The sequence below is a fragment of the Schistocerca serialis genome, chromosome 11 (assembly GCF_023864345.2).
Source record: "Schistocerca serialis cubense isolate TAMUIC-IGC-003099 chromosome 11, iqSchSeri2.2, whole genome shotgun sequence".
NCBI lineage: Eukaryota > Metazoa > Arthropoda > Insecta > Orthoptera > Acrididae > Schistocerca > Schistocerca serialis.
Window position 1 is genome coordinate 194,721,966 of NC_064648.1, and position 26,212 is coordinate 194,748,177.

General features: G+C 39.3%; 1 protein-coding gene across 1 annotated transcript in view; it reads left to right on the plus strand.

Moving 5' to 3' along the window:
- Positions 1–26,212, plus strand: part of LOC126426646 (uncharacterized) — a 144,097-nt gene that overhangs the window by 7,275 nt on the left and 110,610 nt on the right. Inside the window, exon 3 of the mRNA XM_050088532.1 lies at positions 14,260–14,352. Within this exon, the coding sequence (XP_049944489.1) occupies positions 14,260–14,352 (93 nt within the window). The remainder of the gene's footprint in view (positions 1–14,259; positions 14,353–26,212) is intronic.

Sequence of the window (26,212 nt, forward strand, 5' to 3'; positions counted from 1 at the left end):
GGAGCGCCATAAGTTATTCTTAAGATACCTCCACATATAGCCATCCTGGGTCCGAGATGCTGGAACTTTAGTTGGCCTCATTTCTTCACGACACACTGAACGCTTCACGACTTCAGCCAACAGGCCAAATAGCTGAAGAAATTTTATTAGAGACAACGCACTGTCTCCCATCATCGCCAACAACCAAAAACTGTTGACTTTGTCAGTCATATCCATACCTATCAAAGACATGAACAAAGCAATTTACCAAAATTCACACACAATGAACAGAAACAAAACTACAATAATTTTGACATAACAAAACCAAAATCTTTAACTCACTGAAAAATATTCTGCTGAAATCACAGTCATCACTGATACCACACATGTGCAATGCTACCACGCGAATGAACCCCATATGCCGCTTAACACACTACCCATAAACACACCACCAGAGAGCACCACTGATCACATCAAAACGACACCTACAAACATGCCACTCTCACAAACTAAACTCCACGCTGTTGTGATGTCACACATGACAATATCCTTACATCACGGGTCAAAGCCGACGGGTGAAATTGAGTGGTTCTGTTGACCCGGGGAGTTATGTATGAATTTCATGAAAGAGGATAAGGTAGTGACTGTGGATGGAGCAGGAAGTAGTCTTGATAGGGACCGGGAATATGATGGAGGTGGTGACCTGGTAAAGACAGCTACTCAAACTGGTGGCACTAATATACATTTTGTGCAACTGTTTCAGCATCATGATCGACATAATCTTAATGCGGCTGTTAAGTGTATTAATATGGGGCTGGAGAAGGCACTGATGGCAGAGGGTGTGGGCCACATTGTAGTGGTGCCAGTTGAGTCTGTCAGTAGATTGGGTTTCACTAGACATGGCCTGCACCTCAATAGGTTTGGGAAGTGGAGGCTGGAAAGTTTACAGATGTGGTGGTGGTGGTGGTGGTGGTGGTGGTCGTGGAAAAATTCCTATTGTAGTTGGTGTTAGAGCTGCACCTTTTTTAGATTGAAGTCAGCTGATAGGTATACTGCTTAAAGGAAGTCCCTCTAACTAAGGAATCACCTTCAGAGGATGTCATGCTTCCAAGCAGAGAAGGTATTAGCATATGTCACCAAAATATAAGAGGTATTCGAGATAAAGTTAGTGAACTGCTTATAGATGTTGTCTCTGAAATTATTGGTATATCGGAGCACCACTTAAATGATTTGACAATTCAGAGGCTTCTCTTACTAGGATACAGATTTGTTGGCTGTTTTTTCAAGGAGTTCCTTGTGGAGTGGGAGAGTGGCCATATACATAAAAACAGAGTTCCATTTGAGTCCATAGACGTATCACAGCACTGCACTGAACAGGTATTTGAATGTTGTACAGGGACAGTTGAATTTAGTGACTGACTTCAGAGCATTTCTACTCAAACTGGAGAGGGTTCTCGATTTAATTTATGGGAAGTGCCAGAATTTAGTTATATGTGGTGACTTCAGTATTAATTTTGTATATGATTGTGCAAGAAAAAGGATGTTGGTAGATCTCCTAAATTCATACGATATGGTGCAGACTTCGTTCTTTCCAGCTAGGGTGCAGGGGAATAGTAGCACAGCCATAGATATTATTCTCATTCATTCTTCATTATTAGATGGGCATTCTGATAGTAAAAGGATGAATGGCATTTCAGGCGATGATGCAGAAATTTTAACAGTAAAAGGATTTTGTACTCAAACAAATGTCACACACAATTACAAAATGTGTAGAAAAGTTAATTCAGTGGCAATAGTTTTTTAAATCTCATCTAGGAACAAGAGTGTCAGGATGTTTACAGTGCCTATAACATAGATGACAAATATAATGCTTTCCTTAACACACTTCTTATGTCCTTTGACAGTTGCTTTCCATTAGAATGTTCTAAATGGAGTACTAACAGTCAAAGGCAGCCTGAGTGGCTGACTATTGGGACAAGGAAATCATGTAGAACTAAGCAGGAATTATATCAAAATGTTAGAAGTAGCCACAATCAAGCTACAGTAGCTCATTGCAAACAGTATTGTAAGGTGCTTAAAAATGTTATTAGGAAGGCAAAGAGTATGTGGTATGCAAATAGAATAGCCAATTCACAGGATAAAATTAAAATCATATGGTCAGTTGTGAAGGAAGTGTCTGGTCAGTAGCACAAGGTCGACAATATAAAGTCAGTTCGTTGCAAAAGTATTTCTTTTACTGATATGTCAGATATATGTACAGCCATTTCTGAGCATTACTGGTGAATTAAATAAAAATTTAGTTTCTACAGGGAATTATGTAACTCACTTGGCAAATTCCTTTCCAAGATTGATGTTTGAAATACTCCTCTGTGATACAGACAAGGTGGAGATTGAGTCAATAATTAAATCATTGAAGACTAAGGACTCTCATGGCTATGATGGAGTGCCTAGCAGAATATTGAAGTACTGTGCTGCACATGTTAGCCCTTTGCTTAGCCATATTTGTAATTTTTCCTTAAGGAATGTTCATTCTGATGGACGGTTAAAGTACTCAGTAGTAAAGACACTTCATAAAAAGGGAGAAAGGGATAACATAGACATCTTTAGACCTATTTCTATGTCATCAGCGTTTGCTAAAGTTATTGAAAAGGCTATTTATGGAAGGGTAATTGATCATTTTGTTTCACATAATTTGCTATTAAATGTACAGTTCGGCTTTAGAAGTCATTTAACAACTGAAAATGCTATAGTCTCTTTTCTCTGTGAGGTACTGGATGAGTGAAGCAAAACGTTTCAAATGCTAGGTATATTTTTTATTTAACTAAGGTTATTGATTGTGTTGATCACAAAACATTGCTCCAGAAGTGGGACCGTTATGGAATATGGGGAGTAGCTCACAACTGGTTCACTTTTTACGTTAACAACAGACAGAAAAATCATTATTCAGTGCTGAGAATGGCTGTGATTTGAGGTCTGGCTGGGATATGGTCTGAGGGGGGGGGGGGGGCTATTCCTGTTCCTAATTTATATAACTGATATGTCCTCTAGTATTACGGGTAACTCTAAAATATTTCTGTTTGATGATGACACTAGCTTGGTAGTAAAGGATGTTGTGTGCAACATTGTCTTGGTTTCAATAGTGCCGTTCATGATGTAAGTTCATGGCTTGTAGAACATAAGACTCAGTTCTTTTCAACAAAACTCGACATTTTAATTTCACAGAATGGGCATACAGTTAGTGAAACTGAACAGTTCAAATTTCTAGGTGTTCTGATACATAGTAAACTGTCATGGAAAGCCCATGTTCAAGTTTTTGTTCAGACTTAATGCTGCCATTTTCACTATTCGAACAATATCTGAAGTAAGTGATTATTTGACACAAAAATTAGGCTACTTTGCTTATTTTTATTCACTTGTGTTGTATGGTATTATATTTTGGGGTAACTCTTCCCATTCTAAAAGGATATTTTTGTCTCGGAAATGGGCGGTTTGGGCAATAAGTGATGTACATTCATGATCGGCAGAAATCCAACCTGCATTTGGATCGGACTTCCTTAACTCTTGTGCAGAAAGGTGTGCAATATACTGCTGCATCCTTTTTCAGTAAGTTATCACAAGAATTCAAAAGTCTTGGCAGTAATCCACACATTTTCATATCAAAACTGAAGTGTTTCCTCATGGGTCACTCCTTGATCCTGTTGAGGAGTTCCTTGAAAATTAAGCTGATTCTTATGTTATATTGTTGATTGCATTTACTTAAGCTTATGGTTTGATGTTTTTTGGGTTCATAAACATGTTATTTTTATCTGTTATTACTTTTATGTTGTAATTTTATGTACTGACATGTTCCATGCCCTTGGAGATTTGCTCCTCAGTTTGGTTCTACAGAAATAAATAAATAAATAAATTCATTCATTCATTTGTGTTTTGCAACCATTACCTATTAAACTGCTTGTCTGGTAGTATTGACAGCAGTCAGTAACTCCCCCTGCCCCTACCCCCTGTTTTTAGAGATGTAGTTATTACTTTTTACTTAAAGTATGAGGGTAATGCCCTGGCTTGGGGATCTCACTAACCTGGAGGTCATGTTCTATGATGACTTCGCTGAGCTTGTCTTAAAGACTTTTTTAAATGCAACTGAGGCTAATACTGATACCATAGAGGTCTAATAATGCCGATGTAATATCGAAGTATCTATGTTGACACTTATGTCATCAGGCATTAACAATTAATATCGTTAGCTCCCACTAAAATGTTACCTTCAGATCTGTAACTCTGATGGAATTTGAAGTGAATCAGTCCATAAAATCCTCTTGTCAATCACGTTTTCATTGTCACAGAGTGCCCAGAGAGAGAGAGAGAGAGAGAGAGAGAGAGAGAGAGAGAGAGAGAGAGGGGGGGGGGGGGGGGAGGGTGGGAGTCAGTCCATCAGTCTTAAAATAATATATTTGAATTGCAAACATCTCTCTGTAAAGTTTGTCTGTTGGCACTAGCTGTTTGTCACTTGATCACTAGAAGAGAAAGCATGTCACTTCACTGTGGGAAGAGAAGGCAGGCATTAGTTTTGATTACCTGTAGTCATGGTGGATACTTTGCTCCTATCCACTTGACTCATTTGGTTCTATTGTATATTAGTGCATGAATATAACTTAAGGTCAAAAGGTAATAACTCACAAAATAGTAGAGGCACTGAATCATCTAAACTCAAATAAATAGTCGTATAGGAGCATGAAAGTGTTATAGAACAATGTGACATCTGCTACCTATGTCTGTAGTTCTGTAAGTATTTCCTGTGACTCTTCTTACAAGCTGTAATGACCTATGCCTTTTTTAATTGCACATGGAAAAACCATTGGTCCATAAACTAACAGTTCTGTTGCCAGAGGGGGAGGGCTAGTTCCACTTCATATTGTTTTTATTAAATCTGAAGTGTGGCACTTCAGGTGTGGTGCACACTCTGCTCAATATCCTCAGTTTTTTGTTCTGTTCCCTTCCCACATCAGTCATTTATATATCTATTTTATATTTGATGATGAACTAGACTTTCAAATACAGAAATTTATTTCTGAAACTTAACTCTAATAAGTATAGAGGTACCATTTAAAGTGTCATATGAAAATTTATACTGAACTGGGACATGAACCTGGATTTCCTACTTTGTTTTCATAAGATAACATCTTGTTTGTAAATTCACTAGACACTTCTTGCATAAGCTGTTTTGATGATCTTTTCATCTTGCTTAGCTTTTGTTTGGCAGCAGGGTTTCAGCTTCATTCGAATCTATTATGCAACTATCTGCTGCCGTGTGACTATGCAATGGTGTTATTAACAAAACAGTGATGTGTAGAGGTGTGGTGTGCCTCTTTCATGAATTTTTGTAGTTCACTGCTAAATGACATATCACACTGCTTTGTGATTCTGATAGCTGCTCTAAGACATCAGTAGAATGATATACATGTGTTCTTGTAACTTTAGTTGAGAATAGGACTTTGTGAGATGCTGTTGAAACAAGTTCAAGCATGCTGCAATTTGTGAAACCCCAACCCATCACTCTTTCCCCATGAGAATAAAAGGCACATTTTTGTGTATTTTGCATAATATATGATATCTGATAATACAATTAACAGCAAATATTGTTATAAATGGTTTGCTATGGGTCAGGAGGAGAAAAGAGTGTGATCATTGATCATGTACTTGATGTGGGGCCAGTTGATTCCGATGGTGGAGATAAAGAGGATGCTGTTATTGTCAGTGACCAGGACACATCATCAGAGCAGGAATTAGATGAAAATTATGAAACTGATATCCGTGATAGTTTTTATGTGGGAAAATATGGACCAATTGAATAGGGAAAAGTATTTACATGACATAATGCTAGAAGAAGGTTGCACAATATTACTATCCCTCTTGCAGGTGTCATTGGTGATGCAAATAATGTTCTATACCATTAGTGTGTTTTGATTAGAGTGTCAGAGAGAAAGTATGCACAAGACAATGTACTAAAACCTATACCAGAGCACGAAATAATGGCAATGGGCTCTTGCATTTCACAGGAGTCTACACGGCTAGTAGAATGAATTTGGAAGGTCTTTGGGCAACTGGTGGAACTGGGCTACTATGTCCCTCCAAAGATGGAGGTTACTGTTGTGCTGCCTTCATTGTGATGAACAAGATACTTGAGCAGCCAGGAAGGAAGTAGGAAAAGTGGCTCCAATTATGAACATTCTTGACCTGTTTGTTAGTAGTAACTGTAAGAGACATTCCTCTCTCAGTATGTTACATTGTATGAGAAATTGGAAGCATGACTCAATATTTTTACCTGGTATGTGACTAATAATTAGTATTCCATTTTATTATTGTCACTATATATTAAAAAGACAATAACATTAATCCATAGTAATAACTAACATTGATTAAAGATTCATTTCAATGTTAAAATATTCAAAATATATAAAAAACTAGACAAATTGTACCATACTCCAAATAGCACTAATGTTAGGATTCCAGACCACGCCAGTGCTGGCTTAAACAACTGGAATTGCTTCTCATTTCTCACTATTTTCCACAAGACACAACTTTTAGTACTTATGAATTTGTGTCGTATATGCCCATATTCTCTTTCCCATAGCATAGTTTTAGTCTGCCCAGGTTGTTTCTCATCAGTTCCTTATCAGCTTCATTAGGCAGAAATATCATCCCGACTTCCAAAATTTAACAGTAGTGATCCATGAGGCTACAGTAGCCTGGAGATTCCAACCTCTACATTTAGGGAATTGGTTACCTTGGGCATATCTATTGCTTAAAGAATAAATATTTTCCTTTCATGTGTGATTTTTTAAATAACTGTGTAAGACAGTTTTGGGAAGACATGTTTTGTATATTGTCACAGGAATTTTTCTCGCCATAGCAGTGCTACTGTCTTAGACGTGATTTTGGAATACATGAGGTTCTGGTTGTTTAGTTTTACATTTTCTATGGTTTCCCTAAATACCCTCAAAGGAACGTAGGGATTGTTCCTGATGATACCAGGGTGTGGCCCATTTCCTTTTCTATACTAGCACAATGTGATATTGTGCTCCTTCTGTATTGCCATGATCATCCTTTACATCATTTTCCCTGCTTCCCATTCTAAGCTTATGTAGCTCGCAAGTGTATACCTCCTTTCACTATGGTATGATTGACAAATTGGTACACCATGTTTTCCTGGCCACTTCTTATGCATTACTCTACTTTAATGAGTGGGTGTTGGATCATCAAACAGCAGTTTTTTCCACACTTTTGATGAATATCTTCATGCTCATTATTTCAGACCCTGATTCTGTATTTATTTCATTCCACATTACCAACTTTTTCATGTCAATAAATATCCAACACCCAGTGTTGCATGGACTATCATTCTGGCATGTATTCCATATGGAATTTGAGATTAGTGCAAGGCTACAAATCAAGGGTTTAGGTTAAAATCCTCTGTAACTCTAAGATTAAGTATGTCACATTTTACTTCTTTACTTATGTAAAGATTTGTGTGCTTGTGGAAAATGTCAGTTTTCACCATAGATCAGTGCCCATGTTACCAACAACAACAACAACAACAACAAAAGGTTATGATTCAAGTCCTCAACGTGGCTTGGAAGTAGATTGGATTGTTTTTATATGCTTGTGCCCGCCTTCTCTCTCTCTCTCTCTCTCTCTCTCTCTCTCTCTCTCTCTCTCTCTCTCTCTCTCTCTCTGTGTGTGTGTGTGTGTGTGTGTGTGTGTGTGTGTGTGTGTGTGGTGTGTGTGTGTGTGTGTGTGTAATAACAGAAAGTAAATAGTTTCAATTTAGCTACAAACTGATATGAGACCAAGTGAATATCAATAGTGACTAGACACACCACCAGTACCTTAACACTGCATTCAGTAAACTGAAGAAGTGTAACTTAAGAGTCAAGCTACACAACAACATATTTCGTATTTGTGTATTTCCACAATAAAGCAGAGTGGATATTTCAGAAATAGACATAAGCAATCATAAAATGTAATTGCAAAATATTTTTTGGCAACAAAATCACACTTGATAGAGATTTGCTAAGTCACAAACTAAACTCACAGAACATAATTTAGTAAAGCTACCAGTATACAGTAATATAAAGATGGCTGTGCAGAACTCAAAAATTTAGAAAAATAATGTATTAACCACAACAGACATAAACTGTTTTTAGGTCCAGTTTCATTAAGAGTGATTATTGCTTGAAACGTGTTTACATTTTAAAGAACTGAAGAAAAGTACCCACTGATGATTGCATGGAGGTGCTGAAATGTGTGTATGCCTTTATCAATAGCTGTTTTTTGCGCAACAGGTTGATGTGAAATTTCAGTAATTTTTGTTGCATACATGAACAAAACTCTCAGCTGGGGAACATATTCTACACCACATCACAGATGAGACCCTGGCAGGTGCATACTGTTGACATTCTACTTCTGCCCTGTACATTTAGACTTGATAAGTTGTTTCACATCATTCTATTCTGTTTATATAAATAACTTTTAGTTGCAAGTATCATTTGTCTGTAAGATGTAGAAGGGTCATGTATCGCTACTTTGTAGTGGTATGTGTTACGTCACAGAAGGCTGCTGTTTCCATGAGAGTGATGGGCAACTCCTCCATCTGTGCAAAGCTGGACTCTGCAGAAAGGTTTCTTCAGTACCAACAAATAGAGTTATGCTGGTTTGGATGTCCAATAAACTACAGTCAACACACCACACATTTTGTTAAGGCGAATGGAGATAGCTATGCAGCCAGTACCCACACTCGTCTTTCACCCAGGCATACTACTCCAGCTCTGTTAGTATTTAATTATGGCTGTATACAAACCAGGAAGGCCAGCCATTTTGAAAAGTGTATGGGCCTTTGGCGTTGTGACTGTAACCAGAAGCTCCTGTGGTGCTCTAGTCTTGGCCACGGGGACCTGATAACTCCAGTCCTTTGAGCTCTGTGTATGTTTCTTTGAAACTGTGTTAATGTTAGCCCCCCACTAATAATGTAGAACCTCAAACCCACAACTTCTCTCAATAGACTCATGGTTTAAACTTTACAAAGAACTGTCCACGTGCCGTAATGCTCAGAGTAGAAACCAAATGTTTCTGACATGTCTCTGAGTCAAGTTGGAGGTAGCCAGATTAATGATATTATAGTGTAGTCAGTGATCAGCTTAAACTAGATAGTTCGTCAAGCCTTTACTTTATGAACTAGTCATATTTTGTGGATGGCTTTTCCTTCACATCCTGTTTTGGCTCATATGTTTCAGTTATTGATATATAATCATATATGTGCATTATAGAGCACATCTGCAAATTTGATGTTGAAGTTTTCTTAATAATTTTTTCTGAGAAACAAATGTTGGTTGTGGTGGCAAAATTGTATGAATTACTAACTTTGTGTGGGTGGCCCTTTCCTCATGTCCTGATTTTGCTACCTTCAAGGTTTTCTTCTATTGGTCTCCAAACAGCTGTTTTGTACTGTCTGTCTTCAAATATTATTAATGATTTTGTCTCAAAGGCTGAATCTAGATTGTGGTGGCAGACTGATCTGTAGCCTAGCCTGAGGTCTAGGTTGATATGGAATCAGACAGTTCCATTTTCTATTACTTTAAGTTTTATTGTGTCCAAGAGTCCTGCAATGTATATATCAATAACAGAAATGCCAAGTCAAAAGCAACTGATGAAAACTGTTGTTAAATTGCCTATTGTGTGGTTGTGGGTGTTTCTCTCTGCAAACAGTATTTCTCTCCAAAATTTCAGTTTGTGTTTCAATGCCAAGTATATTAAGGATATTTTTACATTAAATACCCAATATTTCTCCCATGATCAAAATGAAAACATTGTTACATTATAGGCTACACAAATTGATTTTTCCACCATCTTAACTTCCCCTGACCACTTTTGTTAGCAACATGAACTTGGAGGTTAGAGTATGACATGGCTGCTTTCACAAGTAGACCTGCCTTTGAGGTAGGGGACGTTTGTGACTGGATTGGAGTAGATGGAGGTGGGAGGATGTATGGGATAGGTCTTGCATCTGCGTCTATTACAGGAACATGTGCCACAAGGCAAGGGCTTGGGATCAGGGATTGTGTAGGGATGGACGAGGATATTGTGTAGGTTTGGTGGGTGGTGGAATACCACTGTGGGAGAGATAAGGATAGAAGGTAGAACATTCCTCATTTCAGGGCACGATGAGGGGTTGTTGAAACCCTGGTGGAGAATCGAGAATGTAAATTCAGTTGCTCCAGTCCCGGCTGGTACGGAGTGCTCCTCTGTGGCCGGACGGTAGGGCTTTGGGAGGTGGTGGTTGACTGGAAAGATAAGGCTTGGGAGAGTGCTTTTGTACAAGGAAGGGGAATTATGGTCTGTGAAGGCGTCAGTGACACCCACGGTATATTTTGAGATGGAATGCTTGTCATTACATATGCAATGGCCACAAGTGGCTACACTGTATGGAAGGAACTTCTTGGTAAGGGATGGGTGGCAGTTTCAGAGTGGAGATATTGCTGGTGGTTGGTAGGTTTGATATGGACAGAGTTACTGATGAAGCCATCTTTGAGGTGGAGGTCAACATTGAGGGAGGTGGCTTGTTGGATTGAGTAGGACCACATGAAGCAAATGGGGAAGAAGGTGTTGAGGTTCTGGAGGAATGTGGATAGGGTGTCATCCTTGATCCAGATAACATAATCATAAGTGAATTTGAACCAGGTGAAGGGTTTGGAGTTCTGGGTGCTTAGGAAGGATTCCTGTAGATGGCCTAGGACAGTGCCATTCAGATGCCCATGGCTATACTATGGATTTATTTGCAGGTAATGCCTTCAAAGGAGAAGTAATTGTGGATCATGGTACTTGGAAGGAGGCTGGTGGTTTGGAATCCGTTGGGTGTTGGGAAATGTAGTGTTCCACAGTGGTAAGGCAATGGACATTAGGGAGGTTAGTGTAAAGAGAGGTGGCATCAATAATGATGAGCAGTTCACTAAGTGGTAAAGTAAGAAGAAGTATGGAGAGTCAGAGGAAATGGTTGAAAAACTGGTTCAAATGGCTCTGAGCACTATGGGACTTAACATCTATGGTCATCAGTCCCCTAGAACTTAGAACTACTTAAACCTAACTAACCTAAGGACATCACACAACACCCAGTAAATGGTTGAATGGTTGTTATCTTTTATGTAGGAAGGTAGGTTGCGGGTAATAGGCTGAAGGTGTTGGTCCGTGGGAGGAGAGATTCTCTCAGTGAAGGCACACTAACTGACCACAATGGGGTGTCCTGGGTGCTGGGTTTATTAACTTTATGAAACATGCAGGAGTGTGGGGAGTGGTAGGAGGAGAGAGGTGATCTCTGGAGAGAGGTTCTGGAGTGAGCCTAAGTAATTGAGGACACAGTGAAGATCCTGCTGGATCTCAGGAATGGGGTGACTGTGGCAGTGTTGGTAGGTGGATGAATTTGACATCTGGCAGAGTCCTTCTGCCAGGTAATCCTTGCATTTCAAAACAACAGTGGTGGATCATTTTTCAGGAGGTAGGATTGTAAGGTCAGGATCAGTTTTTAGGTGGTGGATTGCAGTTCTTTCTGCAGATGAAAGGTTAGGTTGCAAGTTGAGGGGTTTGAGGAATGATGATGAGGCAAGGTTCAAGGTTAATAACTCCTGCAAAGTTAACAGGTGGTGATTTGGGGGCAGTGGGTGTGTATCACAGTTGAATGGAGGAGTGAACCAAGTCAGGTGGGGTTAAACATAGGTCTTTGGTTGAATCTGATGGGTCAGGTTAGTGACAAGAGTGTTTACACTGTAGAGACTGGGAGAAGGAGAGAACATCTTAAAGAAGTCCTGCATGATTGAATTTTGGTGTGTGGCAAAAGGTGGTGCCTTTTGAGAGGACTGATACTACTGTGGGCCTGGCTTTTGAAGGGAAGGTTCATGACTGTGTTTCAGGTCTGCTTAGGTTTTGTATTCTGTGTGGTGGTGGGAGGGGGGACATGGGGCAGATTTGGGAGGTGTTGTAGAGGTGGTGGATTGTGGTAGTCAACGGTGGAAGTAGGAAGTGAACAAGGTGGAGAGTTTTTTTTTTGAGATGGTGAGCATTTTCTGTAGCTCCTGAAGGTCAAGAGTTTTTGTGTGCTATGGGATCCATAAATTTGGGATTGCATAGCAGGAGAATTTTGAAGACTGAAATAAGGCATTGAAAGGTGGTTTGGGCTTGACTGATATGGTATTGCACGACCATGTTGGTGGGGGTTAAGGATAGGTGGAAACTGAACAGATGGAGGTTATTTTGGCACCCAGAAATAGGTAATTCGATGCTACAGCCATTTGAGAGTATCCCATGAGCCAAGCAACAACACAGGATTAATATCTGGGACTGGGTTATGGCTAGCAATAAGCAAAATTTTCTATATGATGCAGGTGGAAGGCACAAGGCCATGCCGGTGGATAAAAACATGTAAAAATACAGAAATAACATAGAAATGTGTCCAAAAATATTTTTAGACTACACCCAAACATGTGGGAAAAATCACAAAAATATTTAAACAGATGAAGTAGGGTGAAACAAAATGAAATCAGAGGGAGGAGGTTGATAATGAAAAGTGGAAACAGACTGAAATTGGTGTGAGGGCACAATGAGATCAAAGAAAAAATAAATAAAAAGGTTGTAATGTGGTTTCCAGGTTTATGAATGGGTAAGTGTGAAGCCGGGGGATGGCATATGTGGCTAGATTATGTGATGTTAGTATTTGCTAATTGGAATGGAGAGGAGGAGGAGGAGGAGGAGGAGGAGGAGTGGGGTTTGGAAGGGTTTGGTAGGGTGAGATAAAAGTTTGGGTGGCACAGGAAAGGTATGGGAAATAATGCACAAATATATGCAAGAGTGACACAGGAAGAGTGATCAATTTGAAAGTGTGGGATTAATCATATATATGATATGATACATATGATAAGGAGTAAAGTGGGACTTGGGACAGTGCATCTATAATTGGCCTGGTCTTGCCTGTTTTGCATGGCCAAGGTGGTTGATACAGTGTGGTTTGTAAATAGAGGATGTAGTGTGGTTTGTAAGGTGACAAGAGAAACACAGGAAAGAAAAGAAAAGACAGACATTGAGTACGGTACAGCATTAGAATTTAGCAGCAAAGGAAAACAGCACTGGGTTATGGGGTGGAAGAAAGGCCGCCAGGTGAAATTTAACAGTGGAAAATTCAGGATGGAATATAACAAGAGGCTAGCCAGGCAGAGGGAAGTATAGCAGGCTAGAGGCTACTTGTGTGAGCATGCAGGGACTATCTGGTTGCCCCTCACATCATACACTGCTGTTCGCAGTCTGACTTCAGTTTCCAGCGACTCAACATCTCCACTGTGTGGTGAGTAGAAACTATCTTTTTTATAAGATTGCTACATTCCATCGTGGATTTTCCATTCCTACAAAAGACTGACTTCATATGCAACCACAGTTCAGTTTAGTAATGTTACTTTAGTTTCTCTGCCATATAGTCATAAATATCTTAGTGTGTGCAAACAACACTTGCTAGTAATTTGTGAATGCAGTACACTTCTATAAAAATACTTTTATCTGATTCTTCACAGTATTCAAACTGTTGCAACAAAATACCAGTAGAAATGCTAACATATCCACATAATGCAGTTTACTTTCATTAGAAACTACCTAACTGTTCATTGGAATCTTGACACATGCTTACAAACCTGGGTTTGTGCTGGCAACAGCTCTGGCAATGATGTCAAATAAAACTAGCACACTACTTATGTGTTCAAATATTGCTCAAGATTGAATGACAAATATTGGTGAAAAGGAGGAAGTTGTGTCATTTTACATGGCATATTTTATGTGTTTGAAAGTGAAATGGTGTTGTATTAATGCAAATTTGTTGTTTGCAATATCATGTCTCTATTGTAAAATGAGAAGTTTTAGTTAAGGAAATAGAATCTCTTGTGAGTGTGTATGGTATGGCTGCTTGATAAGGAAGAAATAATTGCTGTTGATATGTGGTTGATGATCTCTTTGATATGTTTGCCTCCAGAATAAACAGAGCTTCAGCTTGAAATGCTATAATGTGGCATCTACATTTTCTTGCTATTTGGACCAATAATTGAATACTTGTGGCCATTATTTTTAGGCACAACTACCTTCTGTGTGGTATACTTGTTTGATAATGTTCTCCCTCGCTTCCTCTTCCAGCACCCATCTTAAAAGAGTGTCACATAAGAAATGTATATGATATTTTTTATTTTATTTATTTTTTTTCAGTTTGTTGAAGATCCGCTAATGACTGAAAATCCTAGTCTGAAAATAAAGCAAGACCCAGACTTGAAACACAATGTCAGTGGCTCTGGACATGATGTAAGTTTTTACATCAGTGTTGTCTTAAGCATGAATACAATAAGAATATCATTATATGTTATGGTAGCAGTAAAGTTAAATGACCATAGATGGTGAACCATGGAAACCTATGATACGAGCAATTTTATAGAATTTCTGTAGAATTTCAATTAACTAGTTACCTTGTTCTGTTATGTGTTGGTTGTTATGAATAGTATTTGAAAAGCACTTGTAAGAAGCATAACTGTTGCTGGTTAATTGTATTATTAATGAATGCCTTAAATCAATACCTGGAACAAATCTGCTTACTTCACCAAAGTCATATATTGGTTGTACAGAGGGTGGTTGGAAAGAGTTCGAAAAGCTTGTAAGAATGTTGCAGGGACAGTTGCACAGAGAAATAATTGTTAAGAAAATAATTGATATATTGCACATTCCCAGATTTAATTAGCATTGAAGTTCACGGATAATGTATTGCACACACAAATTCAAGCAGTCTGCTGGACAATGTGTTCTTAAGTTTGTTCTTCATTGGGTGCGTTACGCTGAACAAGAGAGCTATACAAATACCACTAAATTCACTGCTGTGGGAAATTTGTGTCAAGCCTACCTCTGTCATTGTCCTATCACACCTCTTTCGATGTAAATTCACAGATAAATGAATGTCTTTTGACACATTTGGCAATGCTGTTCCTGGCAGTCTGGTTGACTTTGCATGTGCATAGACCTGATAGGCTAAGTTCAGTGTTTATTAAATCAGAAATGGTGCAACATATCAGATTTTTAACTGTTTTTCCTCAGCACAATCTACCCTGCAACATCTGTACTAGCTTTTCCGCTTGTTTCTGGCCACCCTGTGTAAGGACGGACGGACTTATCCAGTCCTCGTGGCATAAATTTGTGTTGTAATGGAACATTGCTTTTCCTTGACAGCTTTCAATGGGAAGACACAATGACAGAGCAAGAATTTATGTATATAGTATCAAATGTAGAACATTCTGGGGGTATTCTATGAAATTAAATATTCAGTTTTATTAATGACAAGAAAGCACTCTTCCTTTTTGTTGATTTTCAGCTTTAAGTTCAAGTATTTGTGTATCAGTGCTTTGTGAATTTAACTTTAAAATATCCTTGTGCCACATTAATCAAAGATGACTTTATGACAAAAGTAGAATGAGAAACTATACCGAGGAAGTCAAACATATATGCAGAATCTGGTCTATCTTGTGTTGAAAGACCAATACAGGAATAACAATAGAGGAAATCTATATAATTATCTGATGGAAGAGTCTTATATGACAGGACCTGTGCCAAGATGCAAAGCAAGACTACTTAGATTTTTTTTCAAGAACAGTACCCAGCTGTGTGAAGTAAGACCAATTGCGGTGAGTATTGGGATTATTGCTAGATAGATGTTGTTGGAAGATGAACGAGAAGAGAACTGAAAATTTTGAGATGTGGTATTAGAGATGGCTGCTGAAAATTATGTAAACTGATAAGATGATAAATAAGGAGTTCCCCTGCAGTATTGCCAAAGCAAAGTGAGAAACGCTGACTGGAAGAAGAGGAAGAAGAGGTAGGTGATAAGATACCAGAGAGTAATGCCTATGTTACTAAAGGGAACTGTAAAGTGAAGAAACTTAAGGGGAAGACAGATATTGGAATATAACCAACAGATGATTGGGGATGTTAAATCTACATCTACATGGTTACTGTGCAATTCACACTTAAGTGCCTGGCAGAGGGTTCATCAAACCATTTTCATACAACTTCTCTACCATTCCACTCTTGAATGGTTTGTGGGAAAAAGGAACACCTAAGTCTTTCCGTTCAAGCTCTGATTTCTCTGATTTTATTGTGATGATCATTCCTCGCTTCGTAGGTGGGTGTCAACAAAATATTTTTGCATTAGGAAGAGGAAGTTGGTGATTGAAATTTCGTAAACAGATCTTGCCACAAAGAAAACCGCCTTTGTTTCAGTAACTGCCACCCCAACTCAAGTATCATATCAGTGACACTGTCACTTCTATTGCGCGATAAAACGAAACAAGCTGCCCTTCTTTGCACTTTTACGATGTCCTCTGTTAATACTATCTGATAAGGATCCCATACCGTGCAGCAATATTCCAACGAGGACGGACAAGTGTAATGTAGGCTGTCTCTTTAGTGGGTTTGTCGCATCTTCTAAGTGTTCTGTCAACAAAGTGCAGTCTGTTTTGCCTTCGCCACAATATTATCTATGTGGTCCTTCCAATTTAAGTTACTCATAATTGTAATTCCTAGGTATTTAGTTGAATTGGCAACCCTTAGATTTGTGCGATTTGTCATATACCCAAAATTTCAGTTTTTTTTTAGTACCCATGTGGATGACTTCGCACTTTTCTTTGTTTAGTGCCAATTGCAACTTACATGATACAGAAATTCTCTCTAGATCAATTTGTAATTGGAGTTGGTAGACTGATGATTTTACTAGATGGTAAATTACAGTGTCATATGCAAACAATCTAAGGGGGCTGCTCAGATTATCACCTAGATCATTTATGTAAAGCAGGAACAGCAGAGGGCCTATGACACTACCTTGTGGAATGCCTGATGTCACTTCTGTTCTACTTGATGATTTACCGTCTATCACTACGAACTGTGACCTCTCTGAGAGGAAATCATGAATTCAGGCACACAACTGAGACGATACTCCATACGAACGCAGTTTGATTAATAATCACTTGTGGGGAACGGTATCAAAAGCCTTCTGGTGCAGGGCTACTCTTGAGATGAACAGGTTGTCACAGGAAAGGAATTCATTGTAAGGAACATCAAATGAGTAAAGGGTGTCCCTATCACACATGCCAAAATACGTGTGTGTGTGTGTGTGTGTGTGTGTGTGTGTGTGTGTGTGTGTGTGTGTGTGTGTGTGTGTCAGATTTTCGAGAAACTGCAAGAAGATTTGGACAGGGTAACATTTATTCCAAGATAAATCTCATAGAGTGGTTGTGGCAACAAAACTGGAGGTTTTATAGCTAACACAGATGCATTCTCACTCACTCACTTTCTTTCCAAGCACCACCTGGAAATAAGGGGTAGTGGAAAGTAAAACTTGTCGTAGTAACAGATGTACCCTCTGCCACACACAACTCGTATGTAATGTGAATGTAGAACCAGTTAGAGATCAATAGGCAGGGATATGGATTGTAAATCACATATTTACTATGAGACATATATTGGAGAAATTCTAAGAGTTTAAGGAACCCATTTTTTTCAACATGAGAGTATTCACAGACTGTCATTGCATAACAGTGCGAGAGTGTTAAAAAGATGTATGTGGCCAAGAATGAAGGTGGAACTGAGAGAGTGAGTTCCAGCAAGTTTAGTGTTCATACGAGTTTGGGGCAAGGGTGTGATATTTATGCAAGACAGTTCAACATAATACTTAAGCAAAGGCACTAACTTCGATGGGAGATTCTGTGTTTGAGTATATTAGATAGTCTGTCCCAGCTGTGCAAAGTCCAAAGCTGAGATGGTGCACACAGTGGGGCCTGTAGCCAGCAGTGAATGAAAGATGGTCTGAAGAACAATGGTGAAAAACTGGTGTGGTGGTTCTTTCTTGAGAAGTGGTCCAGAGTACCTCACTGTACGCTGTGAATTTCAGATTGGCCAGCCTAGATAACTGTTGATATGTGCACACAACTTACAGCTGAATGTGAAACAATTAAGCATTAGTAGATACATAGCATTAATCTTCCCTAAAACTAAAACTGAAGTAAGTAATGTATGGTCTATTCAAAATTACTTAGATTGACACTTGGACCAGAACTGGAGGTTCAGCATACCGTATTTACTCGAATCTAAGCCGCACTCAAATCTAAGCCGCACCTGAAAAATGAGACTCGAAATAAAGGGAAAAAAAAAATTTCCCGAATCTAAGCCGCACCTGAAATTTGAGACTCGAAATTCAAGGGGAGAGTAAAGTTTTAGGCCACACCTCCAAATCGAAACAAAGTTGGTCCATTGTAATATGAGACACAATTTAGGTCAAATGAAAGACGATACAGCTACAGTAGTTTGGTTCGAGTCATAAGCTTAGCAGTTAAGCTTTACCAGGTAACCATTGCTATGCGTCAGGCGCTCCGTCCGTATTTATACGGGTACCCTGCCTTTTTCACGTGCTTCGTCTGGTTTGAATCGATTGCTTATTTTGCTTTGATCTGATAAGTGCCGTTTTCTTTGTTATAGGTGTTTACGTCACTCTAAGCTGAAAATGCATTACTGTACTGTGTAATGCATTGTTTGTCGCATTTTGATAGTGCGTGTTTACGGCCTGTCACCGCTCGCATCGTGACTTGCTTTTGTGCGCACTACCGCCGCTTAAAAAAAAAGAGGAATCATCTCATTAGCGAAACAATGGCAAGAGACTGCTATTTGTTGTTACTTACACTGCTGCGTTCTTTGATAATGACCAACAAGAACCAAATGCGTATGATAGAACATGGTCTGAACGAGAGTTTTGCGAAAATTTTCCTCCGTTTGAAAATCTTTGCGGCCGCTTCTTTAGTACATCAAATTCTGCACATAAATTAGTCATCTTACATTTAAAATCTAGTCAGTTGCCGTGCTTCATTTCTGACTGTATCACTATTAGGCATAAGAATAATATGAATATAAACATGACACGATACATATATTCTTCCGCGTTTGCTGTTGTCTCGCTCTAGTTTCGTAGTTTATTACGCAGACAGGATTAAAATGAGATAGCAGCAAACATGAAAGAATACATGGCAAAATGTTTATATTCGTATTATTCTTATGGTGAAGGGAATACTGCATGTGATTCACATTTCATCAGGTTCTTATTAGCAACCATCTCTTCTCACAGGTAGGAAAGAACTCGGAACGTAGAGTTGGCCATATTGACAAACATCCCTAACAGTCTTGCCAGTCGGATTTTCGTAGTACATTGAAATTCTGCTACATTCGAAGATGAACAATACGGAATTTGTATTTACTTCGTTGGATAATGTATGAAAATGCAGTGGTCGAAACTCGGGGCAGAGAAAAAAAAAGCTCGTCTTCTACCTTTTTTTAAAATTTATTTACTGATGCAGAGGTTTTGGCGCCAGTATTTATCTTTGTGCCCACAAAACATGCTTGTGTAGCGCTACATATATTCGACGGCAGAAGTTAGTTGTGGCGGCACCTATCAACATTTTTCAGAACTTCCGCTTCCTTTGCACTCGATTCTAAGCCGCAGGCAGTTTTTTGGATTACAAAAACCGGAAAAAAAGTGCGGCTTGGATTCGAGTAAATACGGTACACTTGCCCTATCCTACACAGAACAGACATGTCATCTTCCATTTCCTTCATCTCATTCAAACATGTATACTAATCAGTGTACAAAGATGAAACCGGCATAAATTTATTATGGAGGAACTGCACTATGTATCTATTTTAGTTTTATTTGCGGCAACAGATTTTTAAGTTGATATAAGGGAAGTTTATGAAAATGTATTTTCTAGTCATTCTTAACCCTCCTCCCTTCTACCTGCATGAACCATGGACCTTGCCGTTGGTGGGGAGGCTTGTGTGCCTCAGCGATATAGATAGCTGTACCATAAGTGCAACCACAACGGAGGGGTATCTGCTGAGAGGCCAGACAAATGTGTGTTTCCTGAAGAGGGGCAGCAGCCTTTTCAGTAGTTGCAGGGGCAACAGTGTGGATGATTGACTGATCTGGCCTCATAACACTAACCAAAACGGCCTTTCTGTGCTGGTACTACGGATGGCTGAAAGCAAGGGTAAACTACAGCCATAATTTTTCCTGAGGGCATGCAGCTCTGCTGTGTGGTTAAATGATGATGTCCTCTTGGGAAAATATTCCGGAGGTAAAATAGTCCCCCATTTGGATCTCTGGGTGGGGTCTACTCAGGAGGACGTCGTATCATGAGAAAGAAAACTGGCGTTCTACAGATCGGAGCATGGAATGTCAGATCCCTTAGTCGGGCAGGTAGGTTAGAAAATTTAAAAACAAAAATGGATAGGTTCAAGTTATATATAGTGGGAATTAGTGAAGTTCGGTGGCAGGAGGATCAAGACTTCTGGTCATGTGAATAAAGGGCTATAAATACAAAATCAAATAGGGGTAATGCAGGAGTAGGTATAATAAGGAGTGTGGGTAAGCTACTACAAACAGCATAGTGAACGCATTGTTGTGGCCATGATACATAAAGCCCACACCTACCACAGTAGTGCAAGTTCATATGACAACTAGCTCCGCAGATGACGAAGAGATTGATGAAATGTATGATGAGATAAAAGACATTAATCAAATGGTGAAGGGAAGTGAAAATTTAATAGTGATGGGTGAGGAAACATAGTAGGTGAATATGGATTGGGGGGGGGGAAATGAAAGAGGAAGCCGCCTGGTAGAATTTTTCACAGAGCATAACTTAATCATAACACTTGGTTCAAGAATCATGAAAGAAGGTTGTATACATGGGAGAACCCTGGTGATACTAGAAGGTATCAGATAGATAATATAATGGTAAGACAGAGATTCAGGAACCAGGTTTTAAATTGTAAGACATTTGCAGGGGCAGATGTGGACTGACCACAATCTATTGGTTATGAATTGTAGATTAAAACTGAAGAAACTGCAAAAAGGTGGGACTTTGAGGAGATGGGACCTGGATAAACTGAAGAAACTGCAAAAAACATGGGAATTTAAGAAGATGGGATCTGGATAAATTGACAGAACCAGAGGTTGTAGAGTGTTTCAGGGAGAACATTAGGGAATGATTGACAGGAATGGGGGAAAGAAATACAGTAGAAGAGGAATGGGTAGCTTTGAGAGACAAAATAATGAAGGCAGCAGAGGATCAAGTAGGTAAAAAGATGAGGGCTAGTAGAAATCCTTGGGTAACAGACGATACGTTGAATTTAGTTGAAGAAAGAAGAAAATATAAAAATTCAGTAAATGAAACAGACTAAAAGAAATGCGAACAGTCTCAAAATTGAGATTGTCAGGAAGTGCAAAATGGCTAAGCAGGGATGGCTAGATGACAAATGTGAGGATGTAGAGTCTTATCTCACTAGCAGTAAGATAGATACTGCCTACAGGAAAACTAAAGAGACCTTTGGAGAAAAGAGAACCCCTTGTATGAATATCAAGAGCTCAGAAGGAAACCCAGTTCTAAGCAAAGAAGAGAAAGCAGAAAGGTGGAAGGAGTATATAGAGGGTATATACAGGGTCGATGTTCTTGAGGACAATATTATGGAAATGGAAGTGGAGGTAGATGAAGATGAAATGGGAGATACAATACTGTGTGAAGAGTTTGACAGAGCACTGAGAGACCTAAGCCAAAACAAGGCCCTGGGAGTAGACAACATTCCATTAGAACTACTGATAGCCTTGGGAGAGCCAGCCCTGACAAAACTCTACCATCTGGTGAGCAAGATGTATGAGACAGGTGAAATACCCTCGGACTTCAAGAAGAATATAATAATTCCAATCACAAAGAAAGCAGGTGTTGACATATGTGAAAATGACCAAACTATCAGTTTAATAAGCTATGGCTGCAAAATACTAACACAAATTCTTTACAGACAAATGGAAAAACTGGTAGAAGCCGACCTCGGGGAAGATCAGTTTGGATTCCATAGAAGTGTTGGAACACGTAAGGAAATACTGGCCCTACGACCTACCGTGGAAGATAGGTTAAAGAAAGGTAAACTTAACGTTCATAGCATTTGTAGACTTAGAGAACACTTTTAACAATGTTGACTGGAATACTCTTTCAAATTCTGAAGGTGGCAGGGGTAAAATACAGGGAGCGACAGGCTATTTACAATTTCTACAGAAACCAGATGGCAGTTATAATAGTCGAGGGGCATGAAAGGGAAGCAGTGGTTGGGAAGGGAGTGAGACAGGGTTGTAGCCTATCCCTGGTGTTATTCGATGTGAGTATTGAGCAAGCAGTAAAGGAAACAAAAGAAAAATTTGGAGTTGGAATTAAAATCCACTATCTATCTTACCCCTAGTGAGATAAGCCTCTACAGCCTTACATTTCTCCTCTAGCCTTCCCTGCTTAACCATTTTGCACTTCCTGTCGATCTAATTTTTGAGACATTTGTATTCCTTTCTGCCTGCTTCATTTACTGCATTTTATATTTTCTCCTTTCATCACTTAAATTCAATATGTCTTCTGTTACCCAAGGATTTCTGTTAGGCCTCGTCTTTTTACATACTTGATCCTCTGCTATCTTCACTATTTTGTCTCTCAAAGCTACCCATTCTTCTTCTACTGTATTTATTTCCTCCATTCTTGTCAGTCATTCCCTAATACTCTCCCTGAAGCTCTCTACAACCTCTGGTTCTTTCAGTTTATCCAGGTCCCATCTCCTCAAATTCCCACCTTTTTGCAGTTACTTCAGTTTTAATCTACAGTTCATAACCAATAGAATGTGGTCAGAGTCCACATCTGCTTCTGGAAATGTCTTACAATTTAAAACCTGGTTCCTAAATCTCTGTCCTACCATTATATAATCTATCGGAAACCTTCTATTATCTCCAGGGTTCTCCCATGTATACAACCTTTCGTGATTCTTGAACCAAGTGTTATGATTAAGTTATGCTCTGTGCAAAATTCTACCAGGAGGCTTCCTCTTTCATTTCTTACCCCCAATCCATATTCACATACTAAGTTTCCTCACCCATCACTATTAAATTTTCACTTCCCTTCACTATTTGATTAATTTCTTTTATCTCATCATACGTTTTATCAATCTCTTCGTCATCTGCGGAGCTAATTGGCATATAAACTTGTACTACTGTGGTAGGCGTGGGCTTCGTATCTATCTTGGCCACAATAATGCATGCACTATGCTGTTTGTAGTACCTTACCCGCATTCCTATTTTTTTATTCATTATTAAACCTACTCCTGCATTACCCCTATTTGATTTTGTATTTATAACCCTGTATTCACCTGACCAAAAGTCTTGTTCCTCCTGCCACCGAACTTCACTAATTCCAACTATATCTAACTTTAACCTAACCATTTCCCTTTTTAAGTTTTCTAACCTACCTGCCCGATTAAGGGATCTGACATTCCACGCTCTGATTCATAGAACGCGTTTTCTTTCTCCTGATAACCATGCATGTGAACAAAATGTTAAGACTGTATCATATTTTCATCTGCTGCAAACTGCATCTCTATTGGAGATATTTACTGCAAAATAATTTGAGTTAAAGATTGCATATGATGCTCTTCTTATATGAGTTAACATCAGTGGTAGCCCCTAGGACTGAGAAAGACAGAAGACTGGGTATACAGTTAATGGGTCATTGTGTTTTCTGATCAAACTATATACTTATTAGGAACACAACAGAAAATTTAAGACTGTTAATTGAGCCCACACTACACTGAGTGGTGTGGGCATGTCAGCAACTGGCAGGCGATGCAGCAGACTCACCTGCAGGAGGAGGGGCAGTGCAGCACAGTAGTGCGGCTGGCGATGGGACCCACGCGCAGCAACTGCCACAGCAGGTGGGACCGGAGCAGCACACTGCCACCTCCTGCAACAGCAGCACACTCCACACTCACAGCTCACACATGCTTAACTCTAACTTGCTTCCAAGCTTACGTTTACATCACTTTTGGGTTGAACAGTTGGCAGTACCTCAACTGAATCATCTCTTACCTCACTTGCACAGAGTTATTCATAACTGCCTCCGAGGGCTCAGAAGATGCCTGTTGGGTTACTAACCTGACTACAGCAGATGTTGAAAGTGAACGCCATTCATCTCTTGGCACATTTGGACACTGGTCAGCAAGTTGCTGGAGGCCGATCAAAACTGCACTCCTGGATTTGCTGCTATCTCATTGTAAATGTTCTGCTACAGATCTTGAAGACTCTGAGAGTTGTTGCAGTATGCCTCAGACTTGAGGGGTCCCCTCACAAAGCAATGGCACACTGACAGATCAGGTGACCTCCGTGGCCAGCTAGGGCCATGACCAGACTCAACTCTGCTAACAACTTTGTCAGACATGAAGACTGTGTAAATGTGCTCCTGGGCTCAGCCAGCTGTATGGACCGTTGCGAGTAACTTTTCTTCCTCTGTTAATACTTCCACAGGTGTGGGATAGCAACTTGACTGTCACCTACAATATGGCCTGGCCATTAGGAGTGACGATCAGGTGCCATTTCTTTTCATAGGAGGACCCCTTAGGTTGTCATCGTCAGCACCCTTATAGCACAGCAGTATGTCAATGATATTCTAAGCTCCATTTTGTTGCCCTTAATGGCAAGCCATCCTGAATTACAGTTCAGCAAGATAATGGCCATCCGCACACGGCAAGAGTTTCTACTGCTTGTCTTCATGCTTGCCAAATACTACCTTGGCCAGAGAGGTACGCGGAAAAGTGTGATAACAAAATACACAACCTAAGAATTGCAACAGTTACGTTGTGAACATTGAGAGTGTTTCTTTAGTGAAATGAAGACAGTTCCTGGGATGAATTTCATTTACGTCCATTGCTGATAACAGCCTCATTATTAATAGTCAGAACTTGTTGCTCTGGTCTTCAGTCCAAAGACTGGTTTGATACAGCTCTCCATGCTACTCTTCATCTCTGAGTATCTACTGCAACCTAAATCCATCTGAATCTGCATATTGTATTCATCTCTTGGTCTCCCTCTAAGATTTTTACCCAATAAGCTGTACTCTGGTACTAAATTGGTAATTCCTTGACGTCTTAGAAAGTGCCATACCAACTGATCCCTTCTTTTGGTCAGGTTGTATCACAAATTTCTCTTCTCCCCAATTCTGTTCAATACCTCCTCATTAGTTACGTGATCTACCCATATAATCTTCATCATTCTTCTGTTGCACCATATTTTGAAACCTTCTATTCTCTTCTTGTCTAAACTATTTATAATCCATGTTTCACTTCCGTATGTGGCTACACTCCACGCAGATACTTTCAGAAATGACTTCCTGAGACTTAAATCTGTACTCAATGTTAACAAATTTCTCTTCTTCAGAAATGCTTTTCTTGTTATTGCCAGTCTGCATTTTATATCCTCCCTACTTCGATCATCAGTTATTGTGCTTCACAAACTGCAAAACTCTTTTACTGCTTTAAGTGTTTCATTTCCTAGACTTATTCCTTCAGCATCACCTGATTTAATTTGACTTCATTCCATTATCCTCATTTTGCTTTTGTTGGTGTTCATCTTATATCCTCCTTTCAAGATACCCTCCATTCTCTTCAACTGCTCTTGCAAGTCCTTTGTGGTGTCTGCCAGAATTACAATGTCATTGCCTAAGTTTTTATTTCTTCTCTCTGGACTTTAATTCCTACTCCAAATTTATCTTTTGTTTCCTTACTGCTTGCTCAAACCACAGATTGAATAACGTTAGGGATAGGCTACAGTCCTGTTTCCCTCCCATCTCAACCACTGTTTCCCTTTCATACCCCTCGACTCTTATAATTGCCCTCTGGTTTCTGTACAAATTGTAAATAGCCTTTTGCTCCCTATATTTTACCCTTACCATCTTCAGAATATGAAAGAGAGTATTCCATTCAACATTGTAAAAAGCATTCACTAAGTCTACAAATGCTATAAACGTAAGTTTGTCTTTCCTTAACCTATCTTCTAAGGTAAGTCGTAGGGTCAGTATTGCATTGTGTATTCCTGCATTTCTACAGAATGCAAACTGATCTTCCCCGATGTTGGCTTCTAGTATTTTCAGTCTTCTGTAAATGTATTATGTTAGTATTTTGGAGCTGTGACTTATTAAGCTGATAGTTGGGTAATTTTCACCGCTGTCAGCACCTAGTTTCTTCAAAACTGGGTTTATTATATTCCTCTTGAAGTCAGGGTATT